The sequence below is a fragment of the Solea senegalensis genome, linkage group LG20, assembly GCF_019176455.1.
Source record: "Solea senegalensis isolate Sse05_10M linkage group LG20, IFAPA_SoseM_1, whole genome shotgun sequence".
Lineage (NCBI taxonomy): Eukaryota > Metazoa > Chordata > Actinopteri > Pleuronectiformes > Soleidae > Solea > Solea senegalensis.
In genome coordinates, this window is record NC_058039.1 from 17713349 (window position 1) to 17737016 (window position 23668).

Below are 23668 nucleotides of genomic sequence, written 5' to 3' on the forward strand. Positions count from 1 at the left end.
AAAAAAACACAAACAAGGAAATAAAGTATGACAGTGGGTGCAGTAGAAGCCTACAGGGGCTTATATGAAAACCACAACAAGAATATGGTGTACTTGATAAAAGAATTCTAAAACCATTAAGACATGACAAAAATACACAGTGGAATAGCAAGGGATTTGAACACCATTGTTTTTGTCAGGTAATGATCATTATTGTATTGTATTGTAGAATCAACACCATAGACAACACATTTAACAATAACCACAGTTAACTAAGTTATACACGATTAATAGAAGACATATCAATGTCATATCGGCAAGTGACACGTTCTGACGACTCATTCAAATTCATAAAGCTGGCCTGTAATAATAATAACATTATAATAATAACATTATTATTATTATTATGATTACATTATTATTATTATTATTATTTTATTATAATAATAATAATGATAATAATAACAATACTCTTGAATTGATGTATCAGTATATTATATTATTATAGATAAAACAAAATTCCCATCTACATCAGGTGTATAATTGCACATTGAATGGAACTTTGTTATAGGAAAGAAGCCGTTTGTATGGTGAAGTTTTTTATCTCCCAAACATTTTAGCCTGTGGCTTGTTTTTGTGCTTTTATTTTGGAAGCAGATCAACATCAGATGTCATACGATGTCATGATTACATCACCATCTCATCAAAGGCTTTCGATGCCTATGTAATCCCATAAAAAAAACCACTAACCACAAGATGGCCACCAGTCACAGCAGAGAGAGCAGAAGAAACAGGTAAAAGAAAAAGACATCATACACAAATATCACCACCAAGCTGCTTAGAAACAAAAAAGTCTTTCTTTCCTTTACTGAGCAAGATGAAACAACAGAAGCAAATGGGGGATGACACCAGCTCTAACATGAGTCAGAGCACTGAACAGACGTTCCCCCTTCCTTTGCCAGAGGGTGCAGAACCTTCAGAGCTGTATCAAAGAGTTATAAGAAATAGCCAATACCCACCCATCCTCCAGCCCCATTTAACAACAGTGGCAGTTCCTTTCAAAGAGCTGCGTCACCGCCACACTCCCACTGAATGTATTCACAGCAGCCGACCTATGAGTCCCTCAGAGCAGCTGGCTGTCATGTACAGCCAAGAAGAGAAGATAAGAGACACACATACAGAACCAAATGACAGAGATCTAGAAAGGTATTTGTACTATGTCACCGATGGTGTCCCCAACACGGTGGTGGCCCCTCAGCCACTCCGGCAGAGGAGGAACATATTACGCCTGCTGCCACCTGGCACAAAGGACGGTAGTAAAAAGATCCAGGCTTTAAGGGCTAACTTGGAAGAGGAGGTTAAAAGAGATTATTTCTTCAGTCTCAAGAAGAGCATAGTGGACTACATACTGTTGGACCCATCAGAGCGCCAGCGACTTTGCATATCCAGCATTCCTAAGCTCTTCCCAAGAAGAGTCATCCGTGCACCAGTGCCTTGGTCAGCTATTTACAAGAAGACCCACATGTGGCAAAGCCAACATCTCTTTACTGTCAATCACATTATGATTATGCTGCAAGATATATGGCAAAAGAGTTTCTCATCCTTGAGATTTGTCAGACTAGAGGATCTTTTCGCTGCCAACCTCCCTCTCCTGCCATCTGACTTTGAGGGGTTTGTCTGGAGACAGTGCCAAAGTGCAAGAGACAAACTTGTCCAAAGGTGGCTGCCTCAGTGTACTACACTGTTTGAGAACTCTAAGGATATGTGGTTTCCCCTCATACACCAGAATGAGCAGATGGCTCCAGTTCGTGAGCTAGAATTTTTCAACTGTGTGGCTGCTCTCATGTCATTGCAGCTTCGAAGCCTGGTCATGAAATCATTACAGGACTTACTCTACTTCTTCACAATACATGAAGGGGGCAATGATTTTGGACATGTGTTTGATGATACGAAATATGATCAGACTCAGGTTCTGCTAGTCAAGTTACAAATAGAGGAGCCTGACATTGACCTCTGTCCAAGCTTGCAAGAATGTACGGATATCATCCATAGAGCATTCGAGGAAATTCTCAAGAGTGCTGAAAATCTGCCAAGAGTGGAATGTAACTTATTTCCAGATGCCAACATCCTGTACCTTCGCACCATGAGGCATGGTGAATCATCGGTTACAGACCTATTTAATAAAATGGAGGACATTTTAAACAGCAACACTATTGGACCTAAAATGTATTTGAATGTGTATGAAAAATATAGTAATCTACTGGACAATACAGCAAATCTAGAAATAACAGCATTCCTCGAACAGGAGCATTTGGTGGAGGATTTTACCTGCAAAATTGAGAGCATTAATGCAATGTGGAAGGAAATTGCCTCACTGCCTACCACGGTGCCACTATCCCTGTTTTGTCTGGATGCTGAAAGGCTAAATGAAGACATGTGTGACCTGTGTGACAGACTGAAATACAAGATTGTAACATTTGGAGTGGATGAGAACCGAGAGCTTAACAGAGGGATTTGTCAAAAGTACGAGGAGATTACAGCGACACTCCGAGGAACCCCAGAAACCACAGAGGACGTGGTGTCTCTCTACCAGTACATTAAGGAAACCAGTGAGGTGACCATTCACAAGCTAAAAAACGAGATTGATGAAGCAAAACACCGTCTCCTCTTCCTTCTGGATTATGCCACTCTGTCATTTGATGACATAAAGCTGAATGCCCGTGTTTTTCAGTGGCCGAAACAGATCCTGACCGAGCTTGATGACAGCAAAACTCGTCTGGCCGCCTTAAGAGAACGAGTTGAGGATAATCTTCAAAAGAGGATAGAAGAGTTTGACCTGAGGCTGCAAGATGTGGAAAAAGAGATACAAGCTTTTAAAGAGAAAGCAGGGATGAGCAAGGAGGAAATAAAAGAGAATGTGCAGGCTCTCTCTGAAATCACCTCCAACCTTGAGTCTGCTGTCGTTGAACTAGAAGATATCAACAGGCAGCAGGGAATGCTGGACCAGGAACAAACACAATACCCGATGCTGCAAATTCTGATATCTGACAAAGTGCCACATGAACAGCTCTGGAACACAGCCCTAAACTTTGAGAAAAATGCAAAAGTGTGGATGAACGGTCCCTTCTGTCACTTGAATGCTGAAAAGATTTCTGATGACTTGGATGTCATGTGGAGGACCATGCATAAATTGAACAAGTCTTTTTCAGAAATTCCTGGGCCTTGTGGTGTTACCCAAAACTTCAAAAGCAAGATAGATGTGTTCAAAAAGCACCTACCCATCCTGACAACCATCTGTAACCCTGGCATCAAAGAACACCACTGGGAGATGATTAGTAGCACTGTAGGCTTTGAAATTATACCAGAGGAGGACAGCGCGTTAAAGGACATGTTAGACCTGGGACTATCCAAATTCTCCAATGAGCTAGAAGAAATTGGAGCATTAGCCAGTAAGGAGTATGCTCTTGAAAAAGCCTTGGAGAACATGAAAAAGGAATGGGCTGACCTCCAGTTCTCTCTCAGTCAATACAGAGATACAGAATACAAAATTGTGTCCGCTGTGGATGACATTCAAATGCTTTTGGATGAAAACATTATGAAGACACAGACCATGAAAGCGTCTCCATTTATTAAGCCAATTGAGACTGAATGTAAAGAATGGGAGGACAAACTGTTGAGTATGCAGGACATCTTAGACTCCATGTTAAAGTGTCAGGCCACCTGGCTCTACCTCGAACCCATCTTTAGTTCAGAGGACATCATTGCACAAATGCCTGAGGAGGGACGAAAGTTTGCCATTGTGGATGGCTACTATAAGAAAATGATTGCAGAAACTGGTAAAGATACTCATGTGTTGGTGGCTACAGAACAGCCCAACATGCTGACCCGTCTGCAGGAGTCCAATGTGCTTCTAGATGAAATCCAAAAAGGCCTGAATACCTACTTGGAAAAGAAGAGGCTCTTTTTCCCAAGGTTCTTTTTTCTGTCAAATGACGAGCTGCTGGAGATTCTGTCACAGACCAAAGACCCCCTGTGTGTCCAACCTCACCTGAAAAAATGCTTTGAGGGCATCGCAAAATTGGAGTTCTCAGAGAAAATGGAGATTGTTGGCATGATCAGCTCTGAAAAAGAAACTGTGCCCATGACAGAAATTATTAATCCTGCCGATGCCAATGGAATGGTGGAGAAGTGGCTACTGCAGGTGGAATATCAAATGCTCATGAGTGTTCGACATGTTATTCATAAAGGGGTACTTCAGTATGCAGAGGTACCGAGAAAGCAGTGGGTGCTGCAATGGCAAGGTCAAGTTGTCATTTGTGCTTCTTCCATCTTTTGGACAAGTGAGGTTTCTGACGCCATCCAGACCAATGCCCTGCCTTCATATGTTGAGAAGTCTAATGACCAGATTGCTGACATTGTGGAGTTGGTACGTGGGGCACTCCCAGGAGGGGCAAGAATGACCCTTGGTGCCCTCATTGTGATTGATGTTCACGCTCGAGATGTTGTGGCAAATCTGGCCGATGAAAACGTGTCCACACTGAATGACTTTGCTTGGCTTTCTCAGTTGCGTTACTTCTGGGAGGATGAAGACGTGATACTGCGCATGATCACTACATGTGTGAAATATGGATATGAATATCTAGGAAACTCCCCTCGTCTGGTCATCACACCCCTTACAGACCGCTGTTACAGAACCCTCATGGGAGCCTTGAAGCTTAACTTAGGAGGAGCTCCAGAGGGTCCAGCTGGAACTGGCAAGACGGAGACTACAAAAGATCTGGCAAAAGCTTTGGCTAAACAGTGTGTTGTTTTCAACTGTTCTGATGGCTTGGACTACAAAGCCATGAGTAAATTTTTCAAAGGGCTGGCCCAGTCTGGAGCTTGGGCCTGTTTTGATGAGTTTAATCGTATTGAGGTAGAGGTGCTTTCTGTGGTGGCTCAGCAGATCCTCTGTATACAACAGGCCATTGCCAAGGATCTGAAGACTTTTATGTTTGAGGGGACAGAGCTGTCACTCAACCCAACCTGCAATGTCTTCATCACCATGAACCCTGGTTATGCTGGCAGGGCTGAACTCCCTGACAACTTGAAGGCTCTTTTCCGCACAGTGGCTATGATGGTCCCAGACTATGGTCTCATTGCAGAGATCTCTTTATACTCCATGGGCTTCATTGAATCTCGGAGCCTGGCTCAAAAGATCGTGGCTACGTACCGTTTGTGCTCTGAGCAGTTGTCCTCCCAGCACCACTACGACTATGGTATGCGAGCTGTGAAGTCTGTTCTGACTGCAGCAGGGAATTTGAAGTTGAAGTACCTGGACGAGGATGAGAGTGTGCTGTTGCTTAGGGCACTGATGGATGTCAATATGGCCAAGTTCCTGGCACAGGACGTGCCTCTGTTTCAGGGCATCATCTCTGACTTATTTCCTGGGGTTGTACTTCCAAAACCAGACTATGATCTCCTTCTCAAGGCTCTCAAAGAAAACATTGCCAAATTCAACCTTCGGCCAGTTCCATGGTTTATTGGCAAAATTATCCAGGTGTATGAGATGATGTTGGTACGCCATGGCTTTATGATAGTAGGAGACCCTCTTGGAGGAAAAAGCTGTTCTTATAAGGTTCTTGCAGCTGCTCTCGGGGACCTTTACAAAGCAAAGCTGATGGATGAGTTTGCTGTGAGCCACCAGATTATCAACCCTAAATCAATTACAATGGGCCAGCTGTACGGCTGCTTTGATCCTGTTAGCCATGAGTGGTCTGATGGTGTCCTGGCTACCAGCTACAGGAATCAGGCTATGTCCACCTCAGAAAATCGGCAGTGGATCATTTTTGATGGACCCATTGATGCTGTTTGGATCGAGAACATGAACACTGTACTAGATGACAACAAGAAACTTTGTCTGATGAGTGGTGAGATCATACAGATGAGTGCTAAGATGAGTCTGATCTTTGAAACTGCTGACCTGGAGCAAGCCTCCCCAGCTACCGTGAGTAGGTGTGGAATGATCTACATGGAACCTGAGCAGCTGGGCTGGACCCCTCTCAGAGACGCTTACATGAACACTCTGCCTGAAAAGCTGAATACTAAACAGAGAATACTGATCACTGACCTGTTTGACTGGATAGTGCCACCCTGTCTGGACTTTATAGACAATGAGTGTCGCTTTGTGATTAATACATCTCCCATCCATTTGGTTTTCAGTCTAATGAATTTGTATACCTGCCTGATGGATGAAATCAATGCATCAGGAACCAAGGGCGCACAAACCTTATCCACCCAGCAGATAACCACATGGCTGCAGTGCTTGTTTTTGTTTTCTGCTTTATGGAGTCTGGGTGGAACCATTACAGGCGACAGTCGAAGGAAGTTTGATGCGTTCTACCGCACTCTGATCATGGGCATGGATGATGAGCACCCTCGGCCTAAGAGTTTTACACTCAAAAAGACTGATATCTTCCCTGAGAGAGGAGCTGTGTATGATTTCTACTTTGATAAACGGGGACAAGGGTGGAGTACATGGACAAATTTAATCACAAAAGAAGAGAGTGACATTCCACCTGGAGCTAATGTGTCAGACCTCATTAGGCCCACCATGGAGACAGCACGTCAGTTGTATTTCCTACACACATACCTGTCACATGAAACACCCATGCTTTTTGTGGGGCCTACTGGAACTGGAAAATCTGTCATTAACAACAACTTTTTGGAAAAGCTGCCAAAGGAACAGTACACACCAAACTGTATCAATTTCTCAGCCCGTACCTCTGCAAATCAGACCCAAGATATCATCATGTCAAAGTTAGACCGAAGGAAAAAGGGCACATTTGGACCACCTTTAGGGAAGAAGTGTGTCGTCTATGTTGATGATCTGAACATGCCAGCTAAAGAAATCTATGGTGCTCAACCCCCAATTGAGCTGTTAAGACAGTGGATTGATCACCGTCACTGGTATGACAGGAAGGACACCTCCAGACAGAACATAGTGGATGTGCTGTTTATGTCTGCAATGGGGCCTCCTGGTGGTGGGAGGAATGACATTACTGGGCGCTTCACTCGTCACTTGAATATCGTCACAATTGATAGCTTTGATGATGAAACTCTGACTATGATATTCACCTCCATCACCGATTGGCACTTTGGCAAGGGATTTGATCCCTCTTTCGTCAAGTTAGGCAAGACCATGGTCCAGGCGACAATGGCAGTCTATAAGGACACTATAGACAGCTTCCTTCCCACCCCATCTAAATCCCACTACATCTTTAACCTGCGAGACTTTGCTCGAGTCGTACGAGGTGTACTCCTGGCTCCACACACACACATGAAGGCAGAAGACAAACTGATCCGCCTGTGGATCCATGAGATCTACCGTGTTTTCTATGATCGACTCATTAGCGAGAAAGACAAGGAGACATTCTTCACAATTGTTAAAGAGAGAACAGCAAAGTACTTTAAACAGAGCATGGATAATCTCCTGAGCCACCTCGCTCCAGATGGCAATGTCGAGGATGAGCTTATCCGTAGCTTGTTCTTTGGTGACTATTCTGACCCTGATTCTGATACCAGGGCCTATGATGAAATTACAGACTTGAATGCTTTGCTAGAAGTTATGGAGCTCTACCTGGAAGACTACAACAACTGCAGCAAGACACCCATGTCTCTTGTTATGTTCAAGTTTGCCATTGAGCACATTTCCCGCATTTGCCGTGTGCTGAAACAAGACAACGGCCACCTTCTGCTCGTCGGTATTGGGGGCTCAGGGCGTCAGAGTGCCACAAAGCTGGGCACTTTCATCAACGATTACATCTTGTTCCAAATTGAGCTGACCAAAACATACAGCATGTCAGACTGGCGAGATGACCTGAAGCGGATGATGCTTAAATCAGGCATTGAAGGCAGTGATTCAGTTTTCCTGTTCAATGACAGCCAAATTAAGGATGAGGCCATGTTGGAGGATGTCAACATGCTCCTCAACACTGGTGATGTGCCTAATATCTTTCCTTCTGATGAACGTGCTGAAATTCTTGAGAAAGTGCAGGGAATTGCCCGGATGGAAGGCAAAAAGATTGATTCTTCGCCACTCTCAATGTACAACTTCTTTATCGACCGTGTGAAGTCAAACCTTCATATCGTGCTAGCCATGAGTCCCATTGGTGATGCATTCAGGAACCGACTGAGAATGTTTCCCTCCCTCATTAACTGTTGCACTATTGACTGGTTTCATGCATGGCCAACTGATGCTCTGGAGATGGTGGCCTACAAGTTCTTAGAAGATGTGGAAATGGAGAGTGAAATCAGACTAGAGGTGGTAGAAATGTGCAAGAACTTCCAGACAAGTGTTGTGGATTTGTCCCAGGCATTCTTTTCCAGTTTAAGGAGACACAACTATGTCACACCCACTTCCTACCTTGAACTCATCCTCACATTTAAGACTCTTCTTGGCGATAAGAGGGATGAAGTTGACACTGCCAGAAACCGATATATAGTTGGTCTAGAGAAACTGGACTTTGCTGCGTCCCAGGTGTCAGAAATGCAGCAGGAGCTGACAGACTTGCAGCCAGAACTCATCAAGACTTCAGCTGAGACAGATCAGATGATGATCAAAATTGAGGGAGAAACAGTCGAAGTGGATGCCAAGAAAAAAGTAGTATCTGCTGATGAAAAAGTGGCTAATGATGCAGCAGAAGCAGCAACAGAGATAAAAAATGATTGCGAAAAAGACCTGGCAGAAGCATTGCCTGCTCTAGAAGCTGCCCTGTCAGCCTTAGATACCTTAAAACCTGCTCATATCACAGAAGTTAAGTCTATGAAGAACCCACCTGGTCCAGTTAAACTAGTCATGGAGTCCATCTGTATCATGAAGGGCATCAAACCTGAGAAAAAACCGGATCCAAGTGGCTCCGGTAAAATGGTTGAAGAATTCTGGGGCCCTTCCAAGAAACTCCTGGCAGACCAGAAGTTTTTGGAAAGTCTCAAAACCTATGACAGAGACAACATCCCGGTCCCTTACATCAAGAAAATTCGAGACAAGTATATTGACAACCCTGACTTCCATCCCTCTGTTATTAAAAATGTGTCATCGGCTTGTGAGGGTCTCTGTAAGTGGGTGCGGGCAATGGAAGTGTATGAGCGTGTAGCCAAAGTTGTAGCACCAAAGAAGGAGAGATTGAAAGAAGCTGAGGAAGAGGTGGCAGAGCAGATGGCAACATTGGCTGTGAAGCAAGCTGAGCTGAAAGAAGTAGTGGACAGACTTGAGTGCTTGAATAAAGACTTAGCGAAAATGATGGAGAAGAAGAAAGAGCTTGAAAACAACATTAAATTGTGTTCTGAGAAGCTGGACAGGGCAGAGAAGCTAATTGGCGGACTGGGTGGTGAGAAAGACAGATGGACAGAGGCTGCAAGGCAGCTTGGGATTACATACACCAACCTGACAGGTGACATACTCCTTTCTTCAGGAACCATATCTTACCTTGGTGCATTTACAGTAGAGTTCCGTACAACATGTCAGGAAAATTGGCACAAAGTGTGCCAAGAGAAGAAAATCCCTTGCTCTGGGGACTTCACCCTCAGCACCACTCTGGGTAACCAGGTGGCCATCAGAGCATGGCAGATTGATGGGCTGCCAGTGGACTCCTTCTCAACAGACAATGGTATCATTGCCTTTAACTCTCGTCGATGGCCCCTAATGATAGACCCTCAAGGTCAAGCCAACAAATGGATCAAGAACATGGAGAAGGAAAATAAGCTCTCTGTCATAAAACTTTCAGATGATAACTATGTGAGGATACTGGAGAACTGCATTCAGTTTGGTAGCCCTGTACTTTTGGAAAATGTTTTAGAGGAACTTCAACCTGTACTTGAGCCTGTTTTACTAAAGCAGACCTTCAAACAGCAAGGTGTGGAGTACATGAAAATAGGCGAGAATACTGTGGAATATTCTAAAAACTTTAAATTCTACATGACCACTGGGCTGAGGAACCCTCACTATCTCCCTGAAGTGGCTGCTAAAGTCTGTCTTCTGAACTTTATGATCACCCCTCAAGGCTTACAGGACCAGCTTTTAGGGCTTTTAGTGGCCAAGGAGAGACCTGAACTTGAAGAGAAGAAGAACGAGCTCATTCTTGAGAGTGCAGCCAACAGCAAGCAGCTAAAAGAAATTGAGGATAAGATCCTGCAAGTCCTTTCCTCTTCTGAGGGCAACATCCTGGAGGATGAGGGTGCAGTTAAAATCTTGTCATCTTCTAAGATTCTCTCAGAGGAGATCTCTAAGAAGCAAAAAATTGCCAGTGTCACAGAGAAAGAGATTGATGACACTCGAATGGGCTATCGTCCTGTGGCAGAGCACTCCTCCATCTTGTTTTTCTGCATCTCAACACTGGCCAACATTGAACCCATGTATCAGTACTCCTTGACCTGGTTTATCCACCTCTACCTGTACTCCATTGCTGAGAGTCAGAAGAGTGATGATGTGAATGAAAGAATTGACAACATAATTGAATACTTTACTCTCTGCATCTATAAAAATGTCTGCCGCTCACTTTTTGAAAAGGATAAGTTGCTATTTTCCCTGCTACTCACTGTTGGCATAATGCAGGGTAAAGGCGAGGTTGACGACCAAGTTTGGCACTTCCTTTTAACAGGTGGCGTTGCTTTGGATAATCCACATCCTAACCCGGCTCCAGAGTGGCTATCTGAAAAATCTTGGACTGAGATTGTCATGGGTTCTAAACTGCCAAACCTGGATGGTTTCTTTGAACATATCAATGAAAACATAGATGAATGGAAGAGGCTTTATGACTCAGGGCAGCCTCATAAAGAGCAGTTTCCTGACAAGTGGAGTGATTTGGTCGGGATGGATCGAATGGTTGTGATCAGATGCTTCAGGCCAGATAAACTGGTTCCAGCTGTGCAGGACTTTATACAAGACAACATGGGACAGGCTTTCATTGAACCACCCAATTTTGACTTGGCAGAGAGCTACAAAGACTCAAACTGCTGCTCTCCTCTCATCTTTGTGTTGTCTGCAGGCTCTGATCCAACTGCAGGTCTGTTGAAGTTTGCTGATGATCTCAACATGGGGGGCAGTAATACCCAAACTATTTCACTTGGGCAGGGACAGGGACCCATAGCTGCTCAGATGATAAACCAAGCCATCAAAAAGGGCACATGGGTGGTACTACAAAACTGCCACCTGGCCACCAGCTGGATGCCCGCTCTAGAGAGGATCTGTGAAGTAACCATCACCCCAGAGAACACAGACACCAAGTTTAGGTTGTGGTTAACTAGTTATCCTTCTGACAAGTTCCCAGTTAGTATTCTGCAGAATGGGCTGAAGATGACAAATGAACCGCCAAAAGGAATAAGAGCCAACCTGATGCGCTCTTACCAGAGTCACCCCATCTCTGATCCTGCCTTCTTTGTCAGCTCCAAAAAACAAGAAATTTGGCAAAAGCTCTTGTTTGGTCTGACCTTCTTCCATGCACTGGTACAGGAAAGGAGGAACTTTGGGCCTCTAGGCTGGAATATTCCATATGAGTTCAATGAGTCTGACCTGAAGATTAGCATCAGGCAGATCCAGATGTTCCTGGATGAGTATGAGGAGGTTCCATTGGCAGCCCTCACATACCTCACAGGAGAATGCAACTATGGAGGCAGGGTGACTGATGACAAAGACCGACGTCTTTTGCTCTCACTCCTGTCCAACTTCTACAGTTGGGAGGTGATACAGCAGGAATGCTACAATCTGTGTGAGGGAAATCAGTATTACATCCCACCTCATGGACCCTACCAGTCATATGTTGACTACATTCGTAGTCTACCAATTTTGGCCGATCCTTGTGTTTTTGGACTTCACAGCAATGCTGACATCACTAAAGACAATCAAGAAACCAATCTGCTCCTCCAAGGAGTACAATTAACAATGCCAAGGCAGATGGGAGGTGCGGGTAAGTCTCCTCAGGAAGTAGTAGATGAGCTTGCAGAAGACATCCTCTCCAAGCTGCCAGCAGACTTTGACACGCAACAGGTGATCCAAAAATACCCTGTCATGTATGAGGAATCTATGAATACTGTTTTGAGGCAGGAGATAATCCGCTTCAATCGACTCACACTTGTCGTCCGGGGTAGTTTGATAAACATCAAAAAAGCTTTGAAAGGCCAGATTGTTATGTCTTCTGAGCTTGAAGACATCTTTAACAGCATGCTGGTGGGCAAGGTGCCTGCTATGTGGGCGGCCAAGTCATACCCCTCTCTCAAGCCATTGGGGAGCTACATGGCTGATCTGCTAGCCAGACTGCAATTCCTACAAGACTGGATAGATAAAGGTCCGCCATCAGTCTTTTGGCTTTCTGGATTTTATTTCACTCAGTCATTCCTTACGGGAGTGTCTCAGAACTTTGCCAGGAAGTATACCATTCCTATTGACTTCATCGGCTTTGAATATGAGGTAACCAAAGAGGAGAAACACATGGATGAGAAGCCAGAGGATGGAGCCTATGTTAGAGGCCTTTTCATGGAAGGTGCACGCTGGGACCGAGAGAGCATGTTCATTGGAGAATCCCTTCCCAAGATTCTCTTTGACACTTTACCCATCATCAAGCTTAAACCTGGAGAGATGTCCAACTTTAAGCATGAAAACATCTATATTTCTCCTGTTTACAAAACCAGTGCTCGCAGAGGGACCTTGTCCACCACAGGCCATTCCACCAACTATGTAATGTCTATCGAATTGCCCTCCGACAAGCCACAGAAGCACTGGGTTAACCGCGGAGTGGCATGCCTCTGCCAGCTGGATGACTAGGAACTAGGCACAAAGGTGAAGAGTAGAATGATGAAGATGGAGAAGAGAAAGATGTAGCTTTTTGATTTCAAAAGGTCCCTTTTTTGACACTTAAATAATACACATACAAAAAAAACGCAAGTGACTTAAGTCAGTGATTATATAAATGGTCCTTGTGGACATATACTGTTGCAATATACCACCTTCAGATAGTTTTTATTCTCCACTGTACTGCAGTATGACTTAATTGTACATGAATGCACCTTGTAGGGGTGAAAATAATGTTAGGCCGGTAAATGTATTCAAATATATACATAAAGTTTCTGAATTATCTGTGCGATTCAATACTTGATTCAATTTGTGAGTGTCTTCCATTTCACCTGTTGAAATATCTCCAAAGGCCAATAATATGTCGTTTTTCACTTTCCAAAAAGCTATCTTGGTTATTTCTGCCCAGTTTGATGTTGGCTACATTTGACAGATTATGGTTAACAACAAACCATTCCTTACACCAAAATATTCGTCTAATGAGCCAACAACTCATATACACTCTAACATCTTTTATTCAACAAGAAACAAAATATACATAGCCAGATAAAAGTACTGCAAATGACAAATCAGGAAGCGTCTTTGGTTCCATCTCATGGACTGTGAACCTCCATTTCCCACGAGACTGGAGATACAACGAATCTGTCCTCGCAAACGACCAGTTCTATTTAAGTTTTAAACGACTAAATCCCTCAGTTATCGACTTGTCGTTAGTGCTACATATTACATAAGAGAAGAGAGATTGGCGTGTTTGGGAGTGAAACTACAATTCTTTCCTTCTTATTTCCATGTTGCTCAGATGTCTTTTGAAAACATCTGTCACTCAACAAGCAGGGTTCTGTGATATAGCATTTTCTGTTTATACAGTACATCCATGCAGGACAGTGGGTATACAGTGAGTATACATTCTTAGACGGTTTGCCAGTTCTGAATAAAAACCAAGAGGCAAAGCATTGCATAGAGGACCTTGAACATTCGTTGTTAGAACCTGATTACAAGCTACTGCTATTACAACGGCTAGGAGATGGTCTTACAACATACACTCCAAAACACAAGCGTTAATTTAACCGAGTGGTAAGACTGGGGGGAAAAAATGCATACAACTAAATTAAAAGGGAAATTAATCCAAAAGTGTTGGAAATGAAGAGTTGGACACAAAACATAGTCTATAACAATAACACAATACACCACAACTGTGTGAAAAACAGAAAATGAAAATTCCCAAACAATTTTTTTTTCCTTGAAAAAAATGATTTATAACTAAGATATGATAATGTGAGACGAAACAAATATTGGTACACTTCGCTCAGTGTTGTGGTCTTCCCAGCATTTTTGTCACAAATGTGACACAAACAAATACACAAGCCTTTCAATGTGTAACGACTCCTGTTGACATCGACCTGGTGGGCTTGTGTCTTCCCAAGCAGCACTGTTATTGGTCTCGTCACGCACTTCTGCTCTAAGTCAAAAACAAGGGAATGTGAAGCAAAACAGTCCTGACAGTTACATACACACTAATAACCTGTTAATGCCAAGTCAACATAAAAGGCCTTTGCACAGCACATTTATACTTCTCAGTACGTGTGTGTATGTATATGTATATATGTATGTATGTATGTATGTATATATATATATATATATATATATATACATATATATACGTATATATATATACATATATATATATACACATATATATATATATATATATACACGTATGTGTATATATATATTAAAGATGTGCATATATGCAAGATATATGCTATTTATTTGTGTCACTGTTGACGTACAAAGGCCTTAAGGGTTGAGATGAGGTAAGTATTAGACAGCTGGTTAATGTTTTGTTTTTTTAATTTCAATGATATGTATACAACAGAATGAGTATGATTTGTTCCTTGGCCCCGTCTCTGCTATGCAGGTAAGCGGTTTCCTTTAGGCTGCTTAGCTTTCTTGATGAAAATCTTGATTATAGTGGTTGATTCTCTTACAGTATTGCAAATTAACGTCTCCTTTTACTTCCAACATTCACAGTAATTGATTTGTAATGTGCATGTAAATGTGCAGACGGATGAGGCACAGTCGTCTCATCTCGCTGTGAAAGCCTGCATAGGACACGAGGAGGACACCTGTTAAATCTGTCCTTGTCTGATCTACTCTTGGACCAGTTTTAACACCAGTTTCTTTTAGGGGAGGAGGATCAACTAGCAGGATGGTGGCTTTTTTCTGGGGGGTGGGGGGGTGGGGGTACATTTTGAGTGATTTAAATTCATTCCTGTGTGGTGACGGGCTGAACGTTTGCCTCTTCCAGCAGGGCGTTTGTGTCCTGTTCTGGGTCACAGTGGCAAGAGTGGGAGCAGGGAGTGGTGTCTAGGACAGCACAGGCACTGGGCTCCGGCAGAGAGTCTGTAGGTGGTGGAGAGGGGGAGTCGGTCCCTGGGTCTGAGGTCGGGGCTCCTGTGGTGCCACCCGGCTGACCACTAAGGTTCTGGACCTTCTTGTTGAGCTCATTCCGTTCGACTTTGAGCGCCCGCCGCAGCTTCTCCAGCCTCTGGACTTTACCCTGAAGTGCCTCAAACTCCCGGTCCCGCACAGCTTTCTGTAGAAAAACAAGAACGTCAACAAGGCTGACACAATTTCAAACACATTTCTTGTCACATTTTAATGACATTGATGTTAATCACACTTACTTTCTCTCTCCGTCTCCCTGGTGGTTTAAAATATTCACACATATTCATAGGTCTACTCCTCATGCACACATTAATCCTTCTGTGACCAATGTGGCATATGTGCTTCTCATAAAAACAACTTGTGATATACAGAAAATTAAAAAACTATGGACTGGCGATCTGTATAAGATGGGTGGAGAGATACCGGAAAGCAGAGAAATAGAGCTTTGTGCACATATACTTGTCTTTACGGCGCCCTCAGGACGTCCAACCGGAAAAAGCATCCAATCACAGATGAGATTCACCAGCACTCCAACAGTCAGATAAACATATTCAAGATACGTTATTATTAGGGATGGGAATCGAGTCATAAACCGGTTTCAACTGACCGACTCCATCGGAATTGTACGCCTCCAATGTTATCGATTGTTCTTAAAGATTCTCTCATTTCACTGCACAACATTTTTTTTCTGGTTTCCCCGAAATTTTGCGTCGCGGTACATTTACAGAAATTTCCCACCCTGCTGAGGTCCTTGAACGCACCGTCAACGTGGCTCGGAGTGAGCGTCTGCTGAATGATCTCTGTGGTGTGTGCGTCCATGAAGCCGTGAGGTGCAATGTTTTGCTTGTGCTACCGTTTCTGGTCAAAGCTCCACTGCGACCTCTGTTGACGACGGTAACGTAACTTTACTAACGTTTATATTAAATATCCTGCATTAACACACTGTCGCCTTGCAACTGCAAGCAGCATACACAGTTTTTATTAATAAAGCCAAGCTACAAGTAAATATTTCCAGGTTTAATGAATTTTAGATGATGAGATGATTAGATTACATAAGAATTGCTGATGTTCATTAAGTGTACTGTGACAAGCTTACAGTAGCGTTATTTTCATTTAAAGGAGACATACCCTATTTCCCCCATTAAAATAGTTCCCTGGTGTCCTAATGAACATGTCAGTGACATGCTTTGGTCAAAATACCATAAGGTTGAAGCACCATAGCAGTTCAATAACCCTGCTGAACCCGCCCCTTTCAGAACGCTCGGTTTTGTGCATGGTCCATTTACAATCAAATGAGACACAGGTGAACACACACCCACTTTTCCAGGGGGTTTCTGATTTGTCCTTTTTACAGCGCTCACTCGCTCAGCTCCTGGACAAATAGTTTTTTATGGGAAAAAATTAAAATGGTTGCTTTTGGTGCAGAAGACTGTGTTTTCCATTCGATTAACTACTCAGGAATCGATAAGAGAATTGATAAGGAATTGGATTGATAGGCAGAATCGACATGGCATTGATATTGATAAAAACCTATCAATAACCACCCCTAGTTATATGGACTTCAAGTGGCATACATTTGATTAGGAATAATTATCTACTTTAAAATAAAGATAATAAAGTATTGTAGCCTTTTAAAGCAGCTGTTGATGTCATCTTAAAATCAAAGTGCAAAAGGAAGTATGGAAGGCAACAATAAAACCAAAAGCTGCGTTACCTCCTCTGCCATGTCCAGAAGTGTCTTGTTGCTGCTCTCCCACCTGGATCGATACATGGCCGTCTCCTTCTCCAGCTTCTTTATCTTTTTGGTCATCTGTAAAACCGAGAACACACAAGATGGTCACATTCCTTAAAAAAAGATGCAAATGCAATTCAATCCCTCTTCTCCCTCTCGACACCTCACCTTCTCCATCTCCTGTTTGAACGTGGTAAAGACTTCGTTGCTTTTGGACAAAGTGGTCTGGAACTCTTCAAACTTCTCTGTGTACAGTGACAGCTGGGAGACAACACAAGTTTCACGATTAAAGGTTCCGATAACTGAAAAAAAAAAGAAGAAGAAAAAGTCGGGCGATAAAGGGCGAGCCTAAGGACTCGTGGGAGACCTGCTGTTTGAGGTGAACTTCCTGCTGCTTCATCAGCTCACACATCCTTTGAGACTCCACGGCTTCTTTCAGGAGCTGAGGAGGGGGGAACCAGACACTGGTCACATTTGTGTACAACGGAATCTGTGTCATTTTATCTTGTTAATGTCTGAGTGGCAGTGCGGTGGATAATTACAAAGTCTTTCTCTTTGTCGTGGCGCTCCTCCGACTCCTTCAGCAGCTCCTGAGCCTGGTGCAGCTTGGCGTCCACCAGCTGTTGCTGCAGGTCTTTGTGCTTCACCACTTTGTCTATGTGCTAGTGGGGGAATACACAATGACACGGGAATAAGCATGTATGTCAACACGAAGGGAACTAATATCTAGAGCTGGGTACCGAACTTCGGTTCTTTTATGGTACCGACCAAAATGCTTCGATACTACCGTGTATCGAAACATGCCTTATTTTTCGGTCCTAAGTTTCGGTACCTGCAGAGTTAATCACGTGATCAAGATCTGATAATGCTGCCGGTGATTGACTGCAACGTTACACATGGTTGCGGCATGCAGGAAGAATACAATGCTGTTATGTGTACTGTATCTGTGTTGTTAACTACACGAAAGTGTGTTGTGAAGGGGCTAAAAATGTCACCGAGGTCGAAAGTGTGGCTCCACTTAAAGTTAAAGTAATACTAATACAGTGCGTGACGCAATTTGTAAAATAGATATCGTCACTAAGGTCGGCGACAAATTTAACGGAGCACCCAAACGTGTGTGGCATCAACCTCAGAGCAGAAAGTTGCTCAGTATTTGAATGTAAGAGCGGAGCGCAGCCATCCACCTCCTCTCAACAACAGCCCTACTGTGGATGTTACAGAGCGGCCTGATTAAAAATCATCACCACCAGACTTCAACAGGTAACTTTACGTGTTGTATGTTTGTTTACTTAAGTTAACGTTACTGCAGCGTAATATGAGCTTGAAGTGGGATCCATGTAACGCTAACTTAAGATATTAGTGTGTAGTTTTATGTTATGGCTATATAGCTAAACTAAATGAAAAGCAAACTGAATATAGACAGTAACTGATAGAGCTTAACCTGTTAAAATCTACTGCATTGGCTGTTAAACAGCTCACTGTTATGTTTATCTTGTCCTCACAGTAGCCTCTGAACCCGATGTGAGGAGGAGGACAAGGCCAGTCAGTGTGAATCTGTTCACACTGGCAGAAAAAAGGAAAAACAAGATGCCACAGTCACAACTTTATTGTTAAAGGTGTGCTACCCTTTTCTACCGTGTACCTTTGTACCATAATGTGTAATGTAATTTTCTTTTTTAGAAATTACATTATAAAACTGGTATCGAAAAAAGTATCGATCAGGAACCAGTATCGAAATGAAGGTATTGGTACCGGTATCAAAGATTTTTGATTGATACCCAGCCCTACTAATATCAAACTCTTTGCTCACCTCCTCCCGCAGCTTGTACTGCTCATACAGCTTCTTCAGTTTCTCAGCCAGCTCCGTGTTCTCTTGTCTGAGGCTGGCGTTTCTTTCGTTGTGCTGCTCCATCTGAGTCTGGATGTCGTTCAGTGTCACCTGGAAATGAGAAGTCACCTCCTTCCTTTTCTCCTCCTCCAGACGCGTTCTCTGCATCCCTTCCTCCTGTGGAAGGAGAGACGTGACGTGTGAAACACAGAACATTCACACTGTTTTTTCTACTTCTACCTTGTCTCAGAAACGTAATATTAAAAGAGAGGCCAGTAGTGGCCCGTTCAACCTTGGCCTCACGTGATATTTGAGCTACATGTGCGCGTTGCACAACATGTTTTTCATTTCGGCACAACTTGGAGCAGAGGGATTATATTTTGTTTGTCAGCAAAGGACTACTAAAAGCTAAAAATTATTCCAGGGATGTCGGTCAAGTATTTCCCATGGAACATTATGATACATTGATTAAAAGGCAATGTGTGAAGTATTTCAGATTTTAAAATGCTGTGGGGACAAAAAAAGAAAAGAGGCAACTATTATTTAACTATTTAAATTTCATGATCATTTCATCTACACATGAGCTATGCTGCAGAGACAGATGGTTTCTCATCAATTTGTCTTTAAACCATATGGAATTTACAGCTAAGACTAGCATTTCCGCTCGCATTGTGAAACGCATACACCCAAAAATGCACAGCTTAAATGATCCAAGTGCCTGGTGGACATTTGCAGCTTTCACTCTTGTCCTGGTCACACGACAGCAGTGGGACAGTAGTTTACACATTCCATCCTTTATTTTTCTGATATCCAATCTGGTGACATACTCTTACCGTATGTTTGTGATGTCAAACTGAAGCCACAGAGAGAAATTACACTGGCAACATGAACGAAGTTAGTCACTTCAGAAACTGATACTGATGCCCTAAAATGTACCTTGAGCGTGCGGTTGTGTCTCTGCAGCTCCCTGCAGAGGCTCTCCAGTTTGCTTCGGGCCAGGATGGCCTTGCTGTGTTCATTCCTCAGATTGTCTTTCTCCTGCACCAGCTGGCTCTGCTTCTTCTGCAGCACTCTCATCTGTTTCTGGGTGTTGCGATGCTCTTCCAGCTGCCACACACACACACACACACGCAAACATTTACACTTGCAAATGGCCAGTTTTGAATAATGAAAAAAAATTTTCATCAAGGTCACCTTTGCTATTTTTTTCAATTTGTTGAATAAGTGTTATTTTATAAGGTTAAACATGTCGGTCTGTTTGAAAATGAACTGTGATAAATTGTGGTGTGAATTTATCCACCTCAGGGGAGGAAACACTCACCAGTTCTGCATATTTCTTACAGAGGCCTGCAAGCTTCTCCTCTGGTGTGCTCAGGGTGTTGAGAGTTTGCATGAGGAGGGTGATTTCCTTACCTAGAGACAAGAAAAAAACACAACTATTACAGAATGTTGATTCTGGGTGACATAAAATTGCAATGCACCGTCGCCCTGACTATCAATGTGTTGCTCTCCAGTTTCTGGTGATTTTTACTAATGATTCTTTCTATTGCAATATCTTTGCACAAAATGGTTTGTTTATCGGGTTAGATTAATTTTTTTAAATGTTTTGTATAGCTGGCTATATAGTTTGCTTCTATCTCATATTTTTCTACTGCCTATTTCTTTCCATTTGGATTAATTCGATTGAATAATTTCGCAGTTTTTTGGGGATCAATCCATCCTTTAGCTGAAGGTATCCAAAATCCACCCAACTTAGACTTAGACTTCCTTTTATTGTCATTGCACAGAATACACAGCAGTGAAAACTGGCAACGAAATTTCGTTGCTTGGCAGCAGATAAGGAACCAATACATAGCATTGAATTTTTGTCACTTATGAGTTTTTGATGAGAAATGTCTTTTATCTTACTTTAAATGTCTATACATGTATCTGGTTTTTACAGTCTAACAATAAAATAAATAAATAAGTGTTTTATGTATATAAATAAGTACAAATAGTGCAAAAAAACTGTAATTGGTCAAACTACATATGACTCAAAATCGTATACAATGTCTACAGATTCTGCATATTCAGAATATTCATTCATCTTCTACGCTTTATTCTCCACATGAGGTGAATCCTAGCTGAAATAGGGCAAAAGGGACAAAAGGAGGTAAACCACCATCCACTCTCACATCTACAGTCAACTGACTGTCAACAGAGTGTCCTATAATTCATTAAGAATTAGTCCTTACCCAGACCCTTCACTTTCTTCTTCTCCTGAGTCTTTTTTTGCTCCTTCTCCGTCCCATTTTCACCTCCATTGACTTTGCCCTCCTCTGCCTTGTCGTCACCCGTCAGACCATTGAGCTCTGGGCTAAGCAACTTGCCATTAGGCAGGGCACTGGCTTCCCGGCAGTATGTGCTCAGGATGTCCTCGAGCTGTCGGCTCAGCTCCTCGGCCATGTCACACCGAGACCGCGTCGCTTCTGCGACTAGACGCAAGAGAGGGGGAAATAAACATGGAGAAGACGAATTCTTTAGAGTCTAGAGAATGATGGCAATTTCGTGAGGGATGTCAGCAACATTGTCTCTACTGGTCATTCTATTATTTGGATGAGTAAGATTAGGACTGGTTAGGTTCAAAACTATCAAATTAACCACAGTACTGTATTCTGTGGTCTGTATTGTTGTTTGTGAGGACAGATGGACAATATCATGTAACATTTCACTGTTTTTTTGCCCACGTCCATGAGATTTATCTTTCTTTTTTTTTTTCATATTGGATTAATTCACTCAGACAAACAGATTTCTGGTTTTGTGATATCCCTATTACCAACCATGTTGTTTAAGATAGCATCATAAGTAATGTCTTGCAAGTGCAAGTGGACATACTTGAGTTTTCAAACAAGTTTACCTTCACTTGCTGCCTCTTCACCCTGGGGAGGTGTGTCCGTCTGCGGTGTTAGTGGTTCAGACTCTTTGGGGCTGTTGCTGTCCGATCTGTCTTTTGCAGCTGTGGGCGACTCCATGCCTTCTGCTGCAGGTGGAGAATCCTCACTGCCCTGAGTGGCACACTCCTCTGTATCTTGTTTTTTCATGTCTGCTGGTTTACTGTGGGGGAAAAAAAATAACTGATGCATTAGAGATTCACCAGAATTACAATTTTACAAGAAAATGACTCAAAGACAAACCAACCATTTCCCCCAGAAAATACAGCTAAGAATTCTGAGCCAGCAGCGCATTCATGCAGGATAAAGTGGTAGAAGATGGACAGATGGATGGATGGATAAAAAGCAGGAAAGAAACCAACAACATCACAAGAATGTCATGAACGTTTTGGGATGGGACAATACCACTTTTTTGTGTCCAATACAATATCTACCAATACCAATAGTAGTACGATGCAGGCATTTTAGACCAGGCATGTCCAAAGTCTGGCCCACAGGCCAATCACGGACCTCGGTTAGATTTTGTGTGGCCCACAGCTTCAGTTTTACAATGTATTATTCATGGCCCGGGACAAAGTGGGACAGAAAATCAGCCCAGGTCACTTGTCAGACAGATACAGGCATTCACCTCCTATTACATTATTATGATATCTGCCTCCAGATGTGAAAGAAAGGCAGAATTGTTTCATTTGTTCACTCCTGTGTGACTTAGCTTTGTTACATTGCCATTTCAAAATGATAAATGTGGCAATGAAAATACAAATATTACAAAACATTGTTTGTAACTTTTACTGCTAAAATAAAAAAGGTCTGAAGGGACCATTGGACACCCCTGGTTTAGACCATTTATTAAACTGTTGACAACACATTTGAGCTAAGAGTAATTTCAAAGACATAATCCTTCAACTGTGTAACAAACATTATTATATAAAACAGCCCAAGCACGACTGATTTTTCTTGCCATTTTTTCCAGTCATGTGCATAGTGAATCATGTAATTCACATGCTTTTTGGATAGTATCGGATTTTACATTTTTAAGATCTGTACAATATCTATCTAATATTTTGACAAGCATCGGAATCGAAACCGATTCCCATCCCGAGCTGTATGCAATGTCGAAATCGTGCTGCAAATACATAGGAGAACGGCGGATGACAGCAATAACAACGAAAGCAGGAAAACTACATAATTGGAAATGTAGACTAAGCATTCCCAAGTAATTCTTCAATAACAAATGACTTATTGATTTATAGGTCTAGTTGGGTTGTGAGGTGACACAGGTGACAACTATTTGGCTGCAAAGATAAGCAAGTTAATAGTAAACAGATAGTGTATAATGTCTCGTTTTAGCGTGTCAACAGTACAGAATCTCATAATAACACATTTCACTCAGATATCCTGTTCTAGCTGGCTCTCGTTTTTCTCGCTGTGGTTTCCTTCATAATCACGTTAGCTATGTAGCACATGCTAACGCTAGCTCTGACGACCTGCGGCGCGGCAGTGGTAGCTCATTAACATCTACAAACACACGTCTACTCATCATGTTAATCCCGTTTCTGGATTATATCACGTCTTCTCAGACACTGGTAAACTGTTTCACCTTCAGAATCCAGGAGGATGTGGCTAATGTGGCAGCAGAAGCAGCAGCTTTCCTTAACAGCGTGAGCCTGGAAAAAAACACTTCCGGTAATAACTTTGAAGGTCTTCTTCTTCGTGTTTAAAAACTGCAGTGAACAGCCCAGGCTGGTGATTTATCGCCCTCTGTAGGATGTATTACTACATACGTGTCGTCCTCGCTATTAAAAAAAACAAACATTTATGTCGAAAAGGAAAACCTACGAGGAGTATTAGGGCCAGACTGAAGCACATTTATGAATATTTGTTTTAATATTTCGAGAATAAAGTCGTCATAACATTATGAGAAAAAA

The 23668-nt window shown here is 42.6% G+C and overlaps 2 protein-coding genes across 3 annotated transcripts; one reads left to right on the forward strand and one right to left on the reverse strand.

Moving 5' to 3' along the window:
- Positions 1-856: 856 nt before the first annotated feature.
- On the forward strand, positions 857-12775 carry LOC122786381 (dynein axonemal heavy chain 3-like). Its single transcript, XM_044052651.1, has one exon. The coding sequence runs from the start codon at positions 857-859 to the stop codon at positions 12773-12775; it is 11919 nt and encodes a 3972-aa protein (XP_043908586.1).
- Positions 12776-14635: 1860 nt separating this feature from the next.
- txlna (taxilin alpha) lies at positions 14636-23440 on the reverse strand. Of its 2 annotated transcripts, XM_044053474.1 has the most exons (12): positions 23341-23440; positions 21707-21903; positions 21045-21284; positions 20132-20223; positions 19747-19917; positions 18793-18987; positions 17525-17644; positions 17350-17424; positions 17151-17243; positions 16965-17060; positions 15059-15398; positions 14636-15028 (listed from the first exon to the last, which is right to left on the reverse strand). In XM_044053474.1, exons 2-11 carry the CDS (start codon positions 21888-21890, stop codon positions 15069-15071), a joined length of 1596 nt encoding a protein of 531 aa, XP_043909409.1. In that variant the 5' UTR covers positions 21891-21903; positions 23341-23440; the 3' UTR covers positions 14636-15028; positions 15059-15068. The 2 variants fall into 2 exon arrangements, with proteins under 2 accessions (XP_043909409.1, XP_043909408.1); XM_044053473.1 differs by having other exon boundaries at positions 14636-15398; positions 23341-23438.
- Between the last annotated feature and the right edge of the window lie 228 nt (positions 23441-23668).

Coding starts and splice junctions, on each gene's coding strand:
- LOC122786381 (XM_044052651.1), top strand. CDS start 857: ATGAAACAACAGAAGCAAATGGGGGATGACACCAGCTCTAACATGAGT.
- txlna (XM_044053474.1), bottom strand. CDS start 21,890: ATGAAAAAACAAGATACAGAGGAGTGTGCCACTCAGGGCAGTGAGGAT. Junction 18,988..19,746: donor GACACAACCGCACGCTCAAG/GTACATTTTAGG, acceptor CTCCTTCCACAG/GAGGAAGGGATGCAGAGAAC. Junction 17,645..18,792: donor AGTACAAGCTGCGGGAGGAG/GTGAGCAAAGAG, acceptor TTCCCCCACTAG/CACATAGACAAAGTGGTGAA.